The sequence below is a fragment of the Sparus aurata genome, chromosome 14 (assembly GCF_900880675.1).
Source record: "Sparus aurata chromosome 14, fSpaAur1.1, whole genome shotgun sequence".
NCBI classification, from domain to species: Eukaryota; Metazoa; Chordata; class Actinopteri; order Spariformes; family Sparidae; genus Sparus; species Sparus aurata.
In genome coordinates this window covers 19,483,306-19,501,902 of record NC_044200.1, presented here as the reverse complement: position 1 = coordinate 19,501,902, position 18,597 = coordinate 19,483,306, and the positions used below count along the sequence as shown (strand labels likewise).

General features: G+C 44.5%; 1 protein-coding gene across 3 annotated transcripts in view; it reads right to left on the bottom strand.

The window, feature by feature from the left end:
- Positions 1-18,597, bottom strand: part of lin7a (lin-7 homolog A (C. elegans)) — a 41,905-nt gene that overhangs the window by 5,630 nt on the left and 17,678 nt on the right. The window contains exons 3-5 of one of the 3 annotated variants that reach the window (XR_003986710.1): positions 6,779-6,850; positions 1,547-1,756; positions 953-1,254 (exon numbers count right to left, since the gene is read on the bottom strand). Coding sequence is in view for 2 of the 3 variants with exons in the window: in XM_030440103.1 (XP_030295963.1) it covers positions 1,039-1,254; positions 1,547-1,756; positions 6,779-6,850 (498 nt within the window). In the remaining variant the exon portion in view is untranslated. The remainder of the gene's footprint in view (positions 1-952; positions 1,255-1,546; positions 1,757-6,778; positions 6,851-18,597) is intronic. The other 2 variants (XM_030440103.1, XM_030440102.1) reach the window with 2 other exon arrangements.

Sequence of the window (18,597 nt, the reverse complement as noted above, 5' to 3'; positions counted from 1 at the left end):
ATTTCTTTTGGCACTGGTTTAATCCAGTTTCCACTTCAATCCAGTGAAGTGAAGGGTTTGAGTAGGTTCAGGAACGAGTGACGCCAATCAGGCGGGGTTGTTCCACGACACCCCTCAAGAAACTGAGACTCTCCCATTACATTTGTGTCTCGATGAAATTGAATTTAAAAGGAGAGGAATTACCAATTGGGAGTGCAGCGAAGGGTTAAGAGTAAGGAGACTGTTGACAGGTACGTATAGATTGACAGGGATTTCTGTGCTGCAACTTTTTTGTGGTAAACAGTGAAAAACAACCACACAAACATGTCATTTTCACATATTTGTTTCTGGACAGAGCAAGTTTTCCTCTGCTGTCAGTCTTTCTTGCTAGGCTAACTGTCTGCAGGCTGCAGCTTCATGTTTCTCATTTAAATATGAGAATGATATTTCTAAAAATGTTCAGTGTCCCTTGAAAGATGAAGGTGTGTGACCGGTTAGAAGTTTTCTGGTCTAAGCTCTTGACTATCTGTGAAAAATTGGCGGGCGGTTAAACTATCACACTTGCAAGCTGATGGCTTCTTAATGCAAACACATTTCTGTTCGAGCTTCTGCAGGCATCTTTGTGCAAAGAAACTTAAAGCTGGTATCAGGAAACTTTCATATTTTGTTGATTCTGGCAGAGAAAAGATGACGATGGCGAAACAAGTAAACTGCCGCACCACCGGGCAGATCATAAGTAACGTAATTGAGCTGAAATAGCAGATCTTCTTTTTGCCGGTGGTCTTGTTTGCTTACGTAGCTCCTACAGAGGCAGTATTAAATTGCGACTGCAGATGAGATTGTTTCTTAACCAGTTAAAACTTCCTTAAAGTCCGTTTAACATCAGCTTCCACTCTAAAGTCTCTAAACTCTCCAACACCTTGTGATTCTTGGGAGGACTTCCTCTCCGTCCTCTCCTCCGGCAGTGTTTTACCTTTCCGCTCCTGGGGTCCCGCCTCCAGCTCCGGCTCCCTCCCCGGAGGCGGGACACCTCACGCTTAAAGCAATGAAGCGCCTCACCTACGACATGTGGTTCTGCTGAGAGGTCAGGTTCTGCTGCTGCTGCTGCTGCATGAGGAGCTGCTGCTGCTGGCGCCGCCGGGCCGTGCGGAGCTTCTCGAAGCGGGCCTCCATCTCCTCCAGCACTTTGGGGGTGTAGCGGACCACCAGCTTCACGCTGTCCTTGGCCGCCTTCAGCAGCTCCACCGCTTTCTCGTGGTGCTCGCCTTCCACGCTCTGCGAGGGGGGGGGGGGAGGGGGGAGACAGAATTTTAATGGAAGCTGATTTTATTGCGATATAAAAATAGTAACTCCTCTAAGGAGAAAAAGAAAACTTCCTCCATTTTTAATGCCCTGTGATATTAAGCTGAAATGAGCTTCCAGTCGGAGTTATTCGGCTCTCTCTGCAGTGTTTCTGCTCCCTGTGCAGCACTTTGATCTCCGCTGATTGTTGACTCACACATCAAACTAGCTTCCAACTTTTTTGGAAGCAGCCTCTCTGTGCGTCTAGGTTTTTTTTCCGACCTACCACGCCATTGACGGACAGCAGCTGATCCCCTCGCTTCAGGCCGCCGTGCCTCTCGGCCACGCCTCCTGGGATGATGCGGGAGATGTAAATGGGCGAGTTCTGCTCCTTGCCGCCCATCACGTTGAAGCCCAGCCCTTCCTCCGTCTTAGGGAGCTCCACCACCCGCGGGTGGGAGTGGCCTTCGCTGGCTGCGAAGGCTGCGACTGTGGCCTGAAGGACGAGGATGAAAAACAACACTGAAGAAAACCTTGAAGGAAAACATCACATACTGAGACATTGCCCACACAGAATGTGTTGTGCACCGCTGGTTGAATTACATGGGAAATGTATGTTTTTCAGCAAAAAGGGAGCAAGGAGGAGAAACTCTGTCCCCTGAACTGAGTCTTCTTGGCTGCACTGTCAAAAAAAACACGAGTTGCACCGAGTCAGCAGTGGAAAACAGATAAACTGGTAAAAATAAGTAAAATATAGAAACATGGATTTATCAAGAGGACCGTTAGACGTGGTCGGAGAGCTTTGAAAGTGTTTACTCCCAAAGGTCAAGACGGGACTTCAACGCTTTTATCCTCTCGATAAGATTGGAAAAGAAAATCCGACCATGTAGTCAGAATGATGTTGAAAAACCACTGATGTCATCAAACTTGAAGGTGTCATACGTATCATAACAACATTTATACAATATGTGTCGCATCGTGTTTTCATATACAACAAAAAAGCAGAAAATGTCTCCTTTAAGAGGCATTCTTTTAGGCAGCTTAAGTGATCTGTGAAGGGTGGCAGCGGTGAGTCTTGACCCGACTGGGGGCTCTGGTGTTTCGATGGGTTCATGAGTGAATTAAAGGGGAAGCACAAACACATTTTCAACGATCAATTAGCCTTTTTAACCCAACAAACTTGAATTAGCCAACACACAAGTGTCATTGGACCGCAGTGAGAGATGATGATGGTCCTCTGCACACCTGTGGATGTGGATATCCCCTTAAATATCAGACTTTTGAGCAGTTGTGTATATGAGCTGTTAGGAGCTGAAAGGGTTGGTGGTGGTGTGACAGTTAGATGCCACAGCTGCCAAGCAAGAGACCACTGTTCAAGACAAGGTTTCATAATTCTAAGTGTGAAATATAATAGATATAATGAACGAGATGTTTGGACATTTTTCGGTCGTGTTATAAGCCAAGACATGATCTTTAATCTTTGCATCAAGTCAGATCTGGCCACCTGTGACATTCATACTAACTGTAGTTACAATTCACTAGTTAGCTCTGTTAGCTGTGCAGCTAGCGGTCCAGACTGGAACAGCTAGCTCAGGTGCTTTGGACGGATACTCGTGGTTTTACAGAAATGCAGAATAACAACATCTACTCTGGTGATTTGATTGCTCCCTGTGTCTTTTTCTTCGTTTAATAATGTGATTACTGCAGTCAGTACATCTAATCTCTGTGCAAACGTGTAGAGTTTTCATTAACATGCCAGCAATCCTGGGACAAAAATGTCTTGTTTGAACAAAAAAAGAGCAAGTTTGACATTGTAAAAGTCTCGCAGTCTGCACTCACTTCCCGTCGCACCCATTAAACCCGAAATGAATCCAAGAGGAGGAATCCAATTTACAAAATGATCGTGAAGGTGGACGGCTATAACAAAGCCTTTTTGGAGGATTTAGCCCGAGCCGGGGATTTGGACTCCACGTGAGAAAGTTCTCTGGCTTCTTTTTTCTAAGCGCTCGGATTAACACATCCAAGTTCACGCTGGAAGGAGCAGCCAGACAAGTTTCAGCGTCTGTATCTCCACCAGCTGGTTGATGTTGCTCGCTGGCTTGTGGGGGTTTCTTTGAACCCCGAGCCAAGCCTCCTCGCTCCTTGTACGTTCGGAACAAAGCACCCAGGAGCTTGTTAACCGCGGCCTGGGAAAAGCTAATGGCAGACGAACAGAGGGAACCGTGCCCGGTGATCCACAGATGCATTGCCACAGGTGCCTTCGCTGTCAAGTCGGGCATCATACGCGATATGTGAGGTAGATCGGGACAAAAAAAGAGCAGGGGAGGGGCGGTTCTGTCAGAAGCTTTTTGCAGATGTGTATCCAAATTCCCCAGCAGCAGCAGCAGACGAGTATCTTGGCACTTTGAGGTCTTTGATGCTCCCCTCTGGCGGCATCGGCATCTCTGCTCTCTCTTCCATATTCATACGCGTCTTCGTACCGACATCCATCCCTCCTCGAACGGCTTCTCTTGCTCCTCTCGCCTCTCCCGCTGCCTAGTTATCGTAGTGACCACTCTTCCTCCCTCTTCCTCCCTCTGTCCTTCTCCCTTTTTCCTCCTCCCCTCCTTGACGCCATTGTGAAGCTAGAAAGGCAGCTCGTCAGCATGCACGCCGTCGCCTTCCGGCCCCCTCGCAGCACATCGACCTTCACAACTTTATCTGGCTTTTTCTGCGAAACGAAAAACAATCTGGCAGATGGCCGGCGCCTCACACACACACACACACACACACACACACACAGGAGGCATCCTAAATGAAAAGCATGCAAGAGGATTTTGGTAACCACAATGCACTCTTTAGTGTAAGTACGACTTAATATATCAGCTGATCATCGGCTCTCATTATGTTCTCCGGAGCCCGAGCAGCCCTGATAGACTCCGTCTCCATTAGGATCAGTAATAAGGGGCCTCGAGCCAGGAATTAGCGGCCGAAATTGATTTAATTAATGAAGCAATCAACGAGAATCGAATGGCTCAGGTGAAACTCAAATCCGGCACTGTCTGGAGATTCGCCGTCTTGCAAAAGCTGAAGTGCTCGAGAGGCGCCGGCGTATTCCAAACATTTCATCATTATTGCGACGGCAGCTTATATAAGTCGATACCATAACGACAGCATCCATCTTTTTTTCCCTTTCAGATGCGTGATACTGATGGAGTGCAAGTGCTACCGCGGTCCGGCCCGGTCGTTATCTCCTGGAAAATCCTGAGCTCCAAGTTGAGAGTGTCCCCACGGCTAAGTCAGCTCAGCCCATTAGCTGTGTGCTTAATTGTCCGGTGGACGTGCAATTTTTTTAATACAGATTTAGCAGCAGTGGCTCCTCAAAGTTAGGAGCGAAGAAGAAAAACATTGGGAGGCAGTTTTAAAGCTGCTTAAATCATGTCTTTTCTGCTTTGGGCTTAAAAAAAGAGACGGATATGCAGCTTAACTGTCCCAGTTTCTCCGGAGAGGTAAATTCCTGCACTCTAGTACATTAATAAAGATGTTATTTCTTTAGATGAGACAATGCTTCACACTGTATATGTGACAGGAGATATTCCAAATACAGTAATTGAGAGTTTCTTTAAAAAAAAAAAATAATTTTGTGCATCATTTGTGAAGGAATCGTTTAAGTATTTGCATTTATGTGAGTGAAATGAGAACATCTGAGCGTGAAGTCTGATGCTAGAGCCAACAGGTGGTTAGCTTAGCTTAGCTTAGCTTAGCTTACAGACTGGAAACTGGGGTGACAGCTAGCCTGGCTCAATCGAAGGACTAGTTAAAGAAGGTAATTAGCCTAGCTTAAGCAGCTAGTTTGCGGTTTCAGAATTATGCAACATGCTAAAACTATTTGGGGTCGAACAACCAAGTTGGTGTATTTACATTTGACTAGAATGTAAAGTTTGCCTTTATTAGCCATTTCCTTCTGCTTCAAGTTGCTATTTAAGCTAGGCTAATCACCTTTTAGCTCTAGCTCCATATCTATATCTCGCAATGACACAATCTTTTCACAGAAAAAATAGAAAATAAATCTGCAAACTTGTTGATTTTACATTTATAGCTGATGCCAGATTGTGATTGTGGTTTAAGAGGTACATGTGGAACCTATTTTATGCGACTGGTAGCCGTTTCCTCCTGCTTCCAGTAAGCTTTCCTGGCTAAAGCACCTGAACTTTTCAGCTAAAAAAGAGAAATAATGACACAAATGTACTGTTTTTACATTTCTGTCAGAGAATAGATTAAGTAAATAAGATATAATATGTCAATATATGCGATTGAGTAAGATTCACAGGCACAGTGCTTTCAATCTTTATGCTAATCTAAGATAACAGCCTTCCGACTCCTAGATCCACCGACATGTGAGAGGCATCAATCTTTTTCATCTGACTCTCAGGAGAAAGTCAATAAATGCGTTTTCAATTCGATCCAGGTGTTCGATTGCAAATTCACCACCAGGCTCCGCGCTATTGTGCTCGAGGCAGAGTGTCGGATGGAGGCGCGAACAAAACAGGAAAAGATCTGCTCATCTCAAGCCTCACACACAAAGACCTCCCTCTGTTTTTGTCATCCGGTCCTATTCACGGCCTCCTCCCACTCCTTCTGATGTGGCTACCGGAGAGGGGAGCGGACCCGGCTGAACACCGAACACTAAAGGACCGAGACGTGCTTCATCTCGTCTCATCCCCGCATCTCATCATCCTCGTCCTCCATATAAAATCAGACGAGCCTGTCCTCTTTGTTTGCTCTCACAAAAGCTTGTGTCCTTCGCAGGTGAGGCGCTAATAACGACTCCTGCATTGGTAACAGGGCCGAGCTCGTCTCTATTGTACATCCAAATTAGCTTATTCCATTTATCGTGCACCTGGAAGTGCCTCTGTTACTCTGCTTTTTGTCCTTTGCCAACAAAAAAAACAAAAAACGGCCGTGTGAAATGTTAAACAGTCGAGTGGGAGAAGCGAGAAAACACCAAAGAAAGGGAAGAGCTTTTCCAGTGATTGACATCTTATATGCGCTACATCAATAGACAGCCATGAGCTGTCATCTGAAAAAATCAGATATGCGCGGCGGCTCGGGACTGAACATCAGAGCCTGCAAAGGCGAATATAGAAAGCGGTTCCTCTTGGTTTGATTTGAGCGCACACAGAGAGAATAAAATAAAAGAAATCCATCTGATACAGTGCAGTCCTGTCAGTTGTGACGATGGCAAAACAAATACGCCTTCATCGCCGTGTTGTGTCACACGGCAGCATTTCATCTCGGGGATGGAGAGAGACAGCAAACAAAACGTGCGAATCGTGGGAGGAAAGCGAGATTAAAGGTGTAAATCCAGTGGCTGCTAATCTGTTAATTCAGGGAGAAGGTTGCGTTGGGAATGGAAGACATTTAGAGGCTGAAGGCTGTTGACACGGGGATGAGGAGCTGGGTTCACACTGGGGAAGAAGAAGCCTTTAAGGAATTATATTTTCGCCACATTTGGTTATAAACTGTGAGCCGTCCTTACCTTGGCGGTGGCCCTCGCCTGGTACTCCGGACAGCCGTTCACCGTGATGGTTTCGTGCATGTACTGGTACACCTGAGGAGAAATGAAGCGAGACAGGTCGGTGTAACTGTGTTTCACGTGGCTGGGAAAAAAGAAAACTGGAAATCGCCGCCCCCGCGTCTGAGCTTCAAACACTTCATCACAGTCAAATAACAGTGTTCCTGCACAGATGGCTTTACGGCGCTAACATGCTGACTGATGGAAAACACCCAGACACTCAGGACCAGAGTTAATGTACGCTAGCTGCTGCTGCTGCTGCTGCTTATATCCGTCTTACACGTGGAGAGAAAAAGCAAACGTCGTTATTTCGCCCGGGCCTTCGCAAATCTGAATCCCTTTGAAATGTGAAGACGGCGGCGGATCTGATAAGTGAGCCGTCACAGAAGAGAAGAGATAATAATTCAATTACCGTAAGAGTAGCAGCCTTGAAGATTATATAATGTTTGTCTTCAAACAGTTTCGCCTATTCAGCTATGCACACATTTCTTAGCAAAGAAGGGAAAAAATGGTGGAAGAGGAGGCTTGACAATCCAGCGGCTGCAGTTTGAGACGGCACTTGTGTTGATGGGGACAAAAAAAATATGATAAGAAGTCGTGCTCGTGACGACAAAACTAGATGTTTTTGACGAGACCTCTTGGCAGCTTCCAGCCGTGACTTTCTGAGAAGTCAGGACATCTCCAGCCGTGTTTGCAGCGACAAGAAACATATTTGAGGAGACCTCGGGACAATATCCAGCTGGTAATATCTGGTAAATACTCCCCCCCCCCAAAAATGGCTGTAAATGTCTCGAGTTTTAGTCAAAAAAATTTTTTTTTTTTCTTCACAAACACAGCAGGAGACGTCCTGAAGTGACAATATCCAGCTGTGTTTGTCTCAACAAAAAACATATATTTTTGACTAGACGTCAAGACATTTACAACCATTTTTGGGGATGTATAAATGCACCAAGTGGTGCGGCGCCTAAACCTAACCCGGGAATTTTTTGGGGCTTGTTATTGGCGACAAACCAGATATTTTTAATGAAACATCAGGACAATTACCAGCCATGTCTGTGGCGACAGAACCGGGTACAAAACATGATCTTTTCCCAACCCTTACCAAGTTGTTCTGGTGCCTTAAGATCGTGAGCACAGTGTCGCCACATGGAAAAAGCTAAAGAAAATGTTTCAATATAACTCTGGTTTGCAGAAACATACACTGCCAACATTTATTTTGGCGATTAGGTTGCAGGTGAAGGAGTTACTATCTCGTTCTGGACTTTCAAACAGCGTAATTATTAGGGGTGGGCAAAAATATCGATACGGCAATATATCGTGATACTTTGCCGCCCAATACAATATCGATTTTTCAACTCCAAATATTGATATATCGCCGAAGAGCAGCTCTGCTGTGCGGCGGGTGATTTCTGTAGTAGAGAGAGTGGCTGAGGTCTTTGCAAAATGGATGGCAAGTTAACAACGCCTCTGCAATTTAAAGTTGACGTTGGGAAGCACTTTGGCTTCAAAGTTAAGAGAGATAGCAAGAACAACGAGCTGGACAAAGAGAATATTACTGCCCGGAAATTTCATGGGAATTAATTAAATGGAGAGGCTGTTTTGAATGAAATAGTTTTGACTCAATTTGTCCTCTGATCAATATCACCTGATGTACATATACAGGTACTTGTGTTTTCATCTTTATTTATATCGCAATATCGTGATATCGTGATACGTATCGTATCGTGACCAAAGTATCGTGATACGTATTGTATCGTGAGGTTCTTGCCAATACCCACCCCTAGCAATTATCCTCCAGAACACGCAGAACTACTGTACGTCACTGCTGCCGGGCCTGAACTGGTGCTACGAGAGATACGGGCTGCTTGCTGTAAAACCCAGCTGGATGAAACACAAAGTTTTTTTTTCTGCTTATCCGCTGAGGCAGACAGAATCAATCCAGACAGGTGACCTTTTCAAGTGAAGACGTGTCTTTTAGATACACTTTACAATTGAACTTCGCAGAGTAAAAGAGGGAGAAGGAGACGGCGCTGAGTGACGACGAGCCGTTAATATACCGCCACGCAAAAGCACCCGTTCCTGTATGTTGCCATTCAGATAAATCTCCTGTGCTGCACTTCTCAGATGCTGTATTGCACTTCCCTTCAGTGCCGCAGCCACGTAACGGAGAGCACAATGGGTGGAGGAAGACGGATGATGAGATGTTCGGGCTGATTACGAGAAGCCTCAGAGGAAAATGTTTCTGCTGAGTACAAACACGTCCACTTGTTTTATGGCAGTTGGAGTTAATTGAGCAAATAAGCAATCAGATTTTAATCAGAGCGGTGATGGTGTGAAACTCTCAGCGCAGGATAAACTCCAAACTGTTGTGCAAGTACATTTACTCAAGTACTTCCCTTACAGATCGGAAGTAGCTGTATTTTACCTGAGTATTTCCATTTTCTGCTACTTTATACTTTCACTTTAATACATTTTGGAGGCAAATATTAAACTTTTTTCAACGCTATGTTTGTTTGATAACTTCAGTTTCTAGTGACTTTGCAATAATCAGAAAAATGCTGAATATCAAACCAAAAAACCGAGTACTATAATTAAATATATTAAATATACCAAAAGTAATAACTAAAATAAATATTGTGTTAAATGATGTGTAACACCTGCCAAAATTGATAAATGATTATTTTGATTAAAATATATATATATATACATATATATATATATATATATATATATATATATATGTATATATATATATGTATATATATATTGACTTTCCCATTTGTTTCTCGATTTTATTTCTGAATGTATTTATTTTTTTATTAGTTTTTTAATGTATTATCTTGCAATTTTTGAGGGTGAAAAATGTAAAAAAAAAAAAAAAATTATAAAAAAAAATAAAACCAGAAATAAAACAACGTTTTTGTGCATTTTACAGGATATTAAGTTCCCTATTTATCTCTATATATCTATTTATTGTGCATTTTGGCAGTATTAGTCCTCTATATTGTATTTATATAAGCATATATATACATGTCACGTTCATTAAATATAAACTACTTTAAGACTTTTACTCAGGTACTATTTTCACTCTCGACCTTCATTTTTACAAAGTAATAGTTTTAACATATATTTATTTTTACTCGAACATGACTTTCGGCTACTTTCTCTAACTCTGTTTCTGTGTATGTCGGATGTTGCGGCTCTGAGATGAATTTTTAATCAGCTGTTTCCTCTCTTGATGACGTCTCTCATCAAAGCACGGCGGCTCGCCTGGAAGCGAATATCTCCGACGTACCTCGGTGCGTAACGAAGGCCTCGCTTCGCTCGATCATCAAAAGCGTGTGTACTTAGAGGCTACAAACCCTGAGATATCTGCATGTAGAGATCTCAGAGAAAAGGGGAAACAATACATCCCTGAGCTTCTGTTGTCTTGTTTGCTCATGAATCTCAAAGACCAATAAAAAAACAAAGAACAACCGAGCAGCTCTGCAGAGTAGCGGCTCCACATTTCATACCGCAACACACTTTTGTGCAGATTTATAGTGCTGATGCATTCGGAGAAACGGAGCCTGCAGTCCACACGCACACTCAATTCCCAGATGACACCTTCTCCCGAGGCATTCTCCCACCTTTGCACTTCTGGAGGCTGACTACAGACTTCATAAAGGCTTTCCTCTCTTCTGCCTTCATGCACAGCTGCTTCCTTTTTCCCCCCCTCAGTTTTCCTGCAGCTGCTTCGTTATCACAGTTATCTTTATTCCAACCGCCCGTCCCTCGCTTAAAATCGGTAACACTCCTGCTTTCTTGTCTCTGTCGGTGTCTGCGAGGCAAATCATTTGCAATCACTCTTTCCCGAAGACGACAGGAGTGTTACCGCCAGAGCTGCAGTGCTCGTTCAATATTTGGTATCTAGTTTGCGAGAGCGAGCGGTGGCACAGCAGCGACTTTAAATAAGAGACTTCTCTCACAGGGCGCAAACCGTGATCGATGTCATACTTGCTTGTTTTGCAGTCGAAGGGCTTAATTAATGGCCGCCGCGAGCGCAGGGGGGACGAGCAGATACCTTAATAAATTGGCTGCATTGTTTCCTCGTATAACAGACGGACGATGCGATTCTGCTCCCTGTGGTGTTTTATACAGTTTGACAGCAGATGAGCGTAGAGAAAGGTAGAGCGTCTGTGTTTGGTGTGGAGGTATGGGCATGTTTATTGGAACTTAACTTAACTTAACGGCCGTTAAACAATCAAGATTTATATCTCTGATTCACTGCTTTGTTCTCGCTAATGCTGCTCTCTCTATTCATTAACTCTATAGCACAGACGACCATAGTTGCTCTCTCTATCTGTCGTGCAAAAACCATACAAAAAACACTATAACAGTCCTGTAGTGACCTCTAGTGGCCATGTTAATTATTACAGCAGCACGGGAGGAAGTCAGGCGAAGAAAGGGTGACATGTCCTGTGTAGAACAGGCAGCTAGTCTGATTTACCTGATGTAGACTGTTTGGCACAAAGCCTCTAAACAAAGCTTCTCACACTAGTCGCACAAATGCAAACAAGCTAGCACCTGTTAGCTTTTCTTTTTCTATAGCCAACTCAACCATAGGTGCTCTCACTATCTGTCGTGCAAAATCCATACACAAAACACTACAACACTCCTGAATAGTATGCCTTTAACGATACCAAGACTTTGGTCGTGTGGGTCCTTTGAGGCTTATTTGCTTGCTCTGAAATGTTGACTGTTAAAGCAGCTAATTACGACCCATATATAAGTTTCTTGTTAGGCAGCGGCCTCTAGTGGCCAGAGTCATTATTACAGCTGCACAGGAGGAAGTAGAAAGGCTGACAAGTCCTGTGTAATCCCTCAATTATCAAGCAGCTAGTCTGATATACCTGATGTAGACTATTGGAACAAAGCCTGTCAACAAAGCCTCTCACACTAGCCTGTTTGCTAATCGCACAAACAAGCTAGCACCTGTTAGCTTCTCTGTGTCTTTTTCAACATGTGTCTGGCAGGTCGCTAACATGCCACCGAGCAGTCCTCTTCGCCCGACATTAGCGTTCGTTCGACGCCGTCAGTTTAGCCTCGTTCCTTGTCTCCGGCTCCTCCTTTTGTGGAAGTAATTTGGATCCGTTATCCGCTAATTGTTACACTATCTTCACAGGACAGTCGCTAACGAGTCTGTGTAGCGCTTGTTCCACCGGCCGACAGCTGCCTGGAGTGACTGAAGTGATGATGAGGATGACAATAAGAGTGGTGAGAGTGAAGATGTGAAGATGTGGGCCAGAAAACAATGACATGACAAATGTTATGAAGCCAGGAGAGTTATTAGTGCGTAAATATCACGCAACACAGCTTTGTTCTATTCCTTGTGCATGAGAAATTATGATGAACAGACACGTGCTGTATTAAACATCTCTCTGTGTGTATTTATGCAGCATGCAGCGCCCTGAATACCTGCGCTGTGACATGGAACAAACAGCTGTGTGCTTTTGAATGTCAGTCTCGCTCTTGTTGTGGCTGCACTTTGCTTTTTTTTTTTTTTTTAAAAAAGGCCACTTGTCTCGGAGCCATCTTTTAAATTCTCCCCTCTGCCTTTTCATTTTGTCTTTCGCTGTCACCGACACCGTCAGTCACCCCCACTTTTCTTTTTCCAACCTACATGTGGATCAGGGTGAAACACAAGAGCACAAACGCCACATTTTTCACTCCGGCAAGGAGGAACGCCACGGAGCCGGAGAATGAAGAGAGAGAGAGATGCCTGCAGGGCAAAGTGACATGACAACGCTGGTTGTAACCATGGCGTCCTGCTTCCTTTACTGACTCAGAGACGGAGAGGAAGAGGGGGGGATGGGAGAAACCAGCACAGGACCTGACAATACACTTTCCCTCTCACGGCACGACACGGAGGGGGAAATATTGAACTGGCGCAGGCTGACTTGATGCACCTTTCATCCCTCAATTTAATGTGATGTGGGAGGCGGAGGCAGCGTGATGGAATCAACACAAATCCACCGCCCTCGCCTGCGTTTGCGCTGCCATAAAAAAAAAAAACAACCCCACACAGTCAATTATGCTGATTGAAAAAATGTCTGCCGAAGTGGAAAATCAACTGCAACGTTAGAGCCGATGAAAGATGCGATCGCTCCGGCCCGGCCTCTTCGCACTTCCTGCGCTCGTCGAGTGTGGGACTCTCTAACCCAATAGACGGCAAATTCCCACTCTCTGTCATTTCCAGCTGGTTAGCTCTTCCAGTCGCTTCGTCTTGTGTCCTTCCTCTCCCATTTGCAAGGCTGATTGACCCTGACAACTCATTCGGGCTGATGCGGTGAGACTAACGCACAGACAGACCCGAGATCCCTCCCCCCCCAACCCCTCCGAACGCCATCGATAAACGTGGCAGAGGAAGACAACCAGCTCATCTAACTCCCACGTTGTCATTTACCCCAACTCTGCTGAACAGACTCTTTTCCCCCTGACGCTCGTTCCTCATACTGACAGGCCGCCTGTCATCCTTAACGAGGCTGATTCATGTTTGCCTGTTGACGTAGTTGTACGGGCTCAGTGTTTGCAGGTGGACTTAACGGTGGGTTTTTTTAACGGATGAGTATATCCGTCATGTCGGGCTCTGCGTCGACCCGCCGGAGCGTGAAATGAGCTACATCACATACGTGTGTGAAGGAAGGGAAGGAATCCTGTCGCAGATTAAAAAAAACAAGGCCTGGACTCGAAAAAGGACAGGTCATCTGTAATAATGAAATGTCAGAGCCGTGTGTGTGATCGAAAATGAGGAACAGGAGGGGCCGGACTTGGACAGTTTAACCCGGGTTTTTATGCCTCTTTGAAAATTGGGGGGCAGTTAACGGTGATGGATGACATACAGGGCGGAGAAGTGAGCGCAGTCAAGATGAATTAGAGCAGGATTTTATGGTGAGGAGGGACAAAAATAAAAGCTTTAAGTGGATGAAAACTGATACTATTACATTTCTGTAGAAGCGTTTTGTATTTGTTCATGAGGAAACACAGTCTCTGGATTCATCTTAGCGTCATTACATCATAAAATCAACCTTCAGAGACTTGTTGTCGCCAAAGTTATGCCATCAGTCTGTGGTGGGAAGCGCTGGTTTTATTTCAGGGTGGTGCGTTCATGCACCGATGGAAAGCTCCGACATTTGGGATTTCAAATAAAAGAGAAACAACGCGTACAAATTTAAAAAAGTGAAGATAATAATATGGATTTTAACAGCTTTTGTCAGAGAGTTGATGTTTAAAACCCCAAATTTAAAGCTCACATGACAACAGACGTGAATGCTCTAATCTGAAAGTAATTTAAAGGTGCAATATGTAAGAGATGGCCAGCAGTTGAAATCATACTGAGAACTAATAAGGAGGCAGCATATCAGCAGAGTAACCGCTAACTGCTGCTAGCTGTAGCTGCCGTTAGCTAGCTCAATTAGCCGTGCAGCACTGGTCTGGATTTGTAGCTTGACTCAAAGATGTGAGTGTTTACAATGCTAGCACAGGGTAGCTGGTTAGCATGCTAAACACGCTTTGCAACACAATACGTGGATGTCATGACATCAAAACTTTTGGTAATGTTTTCAACCAAGATTCTTACATATTGCACCTTTAATACTGATGCCTCGATATGACCTACATAAGCTGCTCTGTTCTCTGGTGGTACAGCAGCTGATGACTAACTTATGTCTAACAGTCATTAGCAGCAATACAATGCACGATGCACTACAGTAAACAGCAAACATCAAGCCAGAGCAACTACAAGAGAACGTCTTCAAGAGAAGAGGGAAATTCCCCAGACTCCCTTACAAAATCACTCAATTTTGTGCGCTGTTGAGATAGAGGAGGCTTTATTAACTTTGTGAAATGCTCACTATGACAAATTCTTAACCATTATGGCCTTCTTGTAAATTCGGCATATGTTATACAAGATGTTCTTTCTATATTTTGTATAAAAAATGCCAGATGTGAACTGACGAGCTGCCCCCCCTTGTGTGGTTAATACCGGGGACAAACAGCCTGATAGTTTGGAATAATGCAGCAGCGTGAGGATACGGCCGTTTCATGGAGGAGGCGCTGATCTGCCTGTTTGTCACCGCTCACAGAGACACCGCTCTGATTCTTCACGCCGAAAACAATTCTCGTTGCGACTGAAATAGAGAGACGCCACGAGTTAGAAGAGCAGACCATCTGGTGAAAGAACCCTGTGGTTGTGGACGCTCTCTCGCTCGTCACAAACAAACACATAAAAAAAGAAACTCCTGCGTATCGGAGCGTTAAATCCGAATCAACTGCTGCTTTATCGCAGATTCCCTCCCACTTGAAAGCGTGTTTCTTTGTTTGGAGCATCAGCTGTGTGGAGCTGCCGCCCTCCACCACAACGACGCCCCTTAACACTCCGTGTAATAACAATAATAATCTACTGTATGCAATAGCCAGCACTTACAACCTGCTCCCCAGCTGGCTCAGCACCACGCGAGGAAGCTGTAGTGTCGTGATGCACGGTCAGGAGCCGACTGATCCCGGAGCATCTCTGATGGTTTCCCTGGTGACTGTGTTTGGCCTCCTCTTTGTGGCTGAAGTGGTCTGAATCTCAGCTTCTTGGCAAAGGCTGTCTCCGCCTCTGCTGCCGAGGCCGAGAGTTTTCTTTTTTTCTTTTTCAGAATCATTGTCATTGCACTCCAGCGACTGGCACTGAGATCAGTCAGCCGGTTGCCAGACGTGCAGTTGGTGTCAGGATGTGCCAGGCTCGCCCGAGCAGGCCAGTGCCGGGCTGCTGGGCCCGGTGAGAGCAAGAGGACTCCAGTTTCTTTTCTGTCTCTCGCTGTCACTTTGCATGAAGTCTGGGCTTTTTTTTTTTACTTAATATTCTGTCAGGATCTGTTTCCCCTAATTGGTGTCATTGCTGGTGCCATTTCATTATTGTAACGGGACACTCGCTGAAAAATGAATGAACTCCCACATTAATTAAATAAGGCGTATAATGAGTTTTGATAAGAAATGTGCCGAAAAGGCTATAGAGACATGTGTACTGTATAATTTACCACTGACCCCTTATCCATCTTTAAAAGTGCATCATATCTTTTGTATCAAATTATCCGTAAAATCTGAGCGTCGGTTTCATTTTTTAAGTGCAGCACTTGGCCAAACGTAATGGCTTCAGAGCAATGCTTGACCTGAGCCGCCACCTCGAAGTAACGACATTAACGGAGTCACAGAAGATGACATGTCGGCACTATTTGTAATCATTATTTGTGTTTCATTGTCGTATCTCTGTTGGTTAGTTTCAAGCGTTGTCTGCACTTCCTCTTTGGTGACACAGCTTGTTTCACGCAGGCTGTCATGATCGTACTTAAACACGTTCTTGGCAGTGACGCGCCGACAGATTTGTCCTCGTCGGAGCCCCGTTGCCTCAATCAAACAACAATACAATGTGTTCACTGACTGAATCTGCAGAATGTTTACCGTCTACAAGGAACCTCTCCATCTAATCTGCATTTTTATGGCGACTAAAAGTGCGTGGATAACATCAGGGGAAAGACTGCAGTCTTGGTTAAATATTGAAAAGGTCAACGCTGGCTTAAAGCACAAGTACGCCTTGACCTTTTCAATTATTAATCAAAACCATGATCTTTAACCGCAACCGGTAAGTGTTTCAGTCACCTACAACTGTTGGAACCAAGCGCTGGTGTCAAGTGTCAAACCCAGTCCTCTCTCCTGCTGCTTCAGGCTGCTAGATGACTTCTGCACCAACCACACGTGTTGAATAAGCAGAAGTCAGAGAAAGAACTATGAGAGAACAGCACCCCTACCCAACCCTACGCACCACAGCCATTGCTGGTGGGCTAAATGCTTAAAATATCATAGTTTACTGTGTTAGCATGCTAAAACTGGCTCGTTAGCGCTGGAAATATTACAGTTCTTCCTCAGGAGATAATGAATGTCAGTACAAACTTTCACCTTTATCAGTCTGATGATTGATAAAGCCTGGACGCTGCCATCGTTAAGGGCCCAGACACACCAAAACAACCTCAAAGAATTACCTCACATCGCCTCGGTCCTGCAAAAAAAACTGCACTTGAACACACCGCAAAGGCTATAGCCCACGGCCAAATGCCTACCAGGTTGCTGTAGTCTGTATTTGTCATTCAAAAAGGGAAACGGGAAGACTTGGACTGCCGATAATATAGCTTCTACTCAAGAATATATCTGGTAAAAAGTTGCAAAGTGGCACTGATGACAAGGCGGAGGTGAAAAATAAGGAGAAAGCTCAAACAGTACAGGCTCGAGGAGATTTCTGTTTCTTTTTCTATTTGAGCGCTGATTAGCTTAGCTGACAAGGTGACGGGCCGCCGAGAGCCGACTAGTTCCAACGGTCCAGAACACACCGCAAGAAGTCGGCCCACAGATGCTCAACGACCGCCAAAAACCTGAAGCTCACTTTGTTTACGCCCTTATAAGTATTTGAGTTACAAACGAAAGCGAAGTAATCTTTCACGGCATTGGAAGTGAGTTTGGTAAATTGGCCCAGAAATCCTCAATACTCAAACTATATTATAGTTATTTTGTGCTCTGAAGCAGTTCAAAATCATGTTTAATTTCCCAACACAGTTCCCTCCAGATAATAAAGCCGAGCTTTCCCCCAACACACCGATAAAGTCTGCTAATTGCCTCCTTTCATTCCAGAATTTACACGTTCGCTCTGTTTACAATTAACTGGCGGCGGCATTGAGGCATCTGTCATCTGCTTCTTTGCTCTTCAAACGCCTGTTTGCTTAACAATTACATGTCACCGGGTGTTGCGTTCGCGGATCACGACAGACAGGACGACGGAATATACGAGATGTGCGGTTATCAGCCTGTGTGGAGCTGTCGTGTGGAGCGAAATGCTCTTGTTTGTTTTGCGCCCCGTCCTGCTGATGAATGGTGTCGAGATGACGGATCAGTGGGTGGCTGCCTGCCTGCGTCTGAATGTTTTTTTTTTTTTTTTACAAGAACTCCTGTTTATGATTCACATTTCATGCCATCCGTGTAAAATGTGATTAAAACCAATTTCTGGCAGCTTAATTAAAATTTCAGTGTAACGAGCTTATCAAGCCTTCAAGTTTATAAAAAATGCGCACATTGTTTTCTGGCCCCCGTGATCATTGAAATTTTCCGTGTGGATGTTTCATGCAGGCATAAAAAACTCACCGTGCCTCTGAAGTTTGGCTCAGGTATTAATACCAGTGACAACAATCTCTGATATTTTCATATTTTCATTACGCTGCAGTCGTTTCTGATTGATGCAGCACAACAATGACTGAAAGGCACCTTCTAAGATTTAATTTTTGAGGCCGTTATTCCTTCTTACCTGCTGTTTTATTGAGCGTTCAAACATCAGCGGCAACCTGGGAGCTCGTTTGGCACTTGTGTAATATGCAACACAATCAGTGAGTGTTGTATTTTACCTCCAGTGTAGCAAAATCACAGAACAACTACGGTGACAGCCACATATAGCATCTGTTCGCGCCGGCCAATTACACATTTGGACGTCCCAAACGCTACGATTTAAGCTTCTTTCTAACCGCTTTACCACCAAATCTGTCACTTTATTCACTTACACCAGAGCTTAAATCGACCGCAAGCAAAGGTATTGTCCTCTGCAGCATTCTGGCAAAAAGGAAAATGGAAACTATGTATATATAACTTTAAAGAAAGAATAAGTATGCTAATGTGTGTTATGCTCTTTGTCTCATTATTGAGCCGGCACATGTGATGTTTAC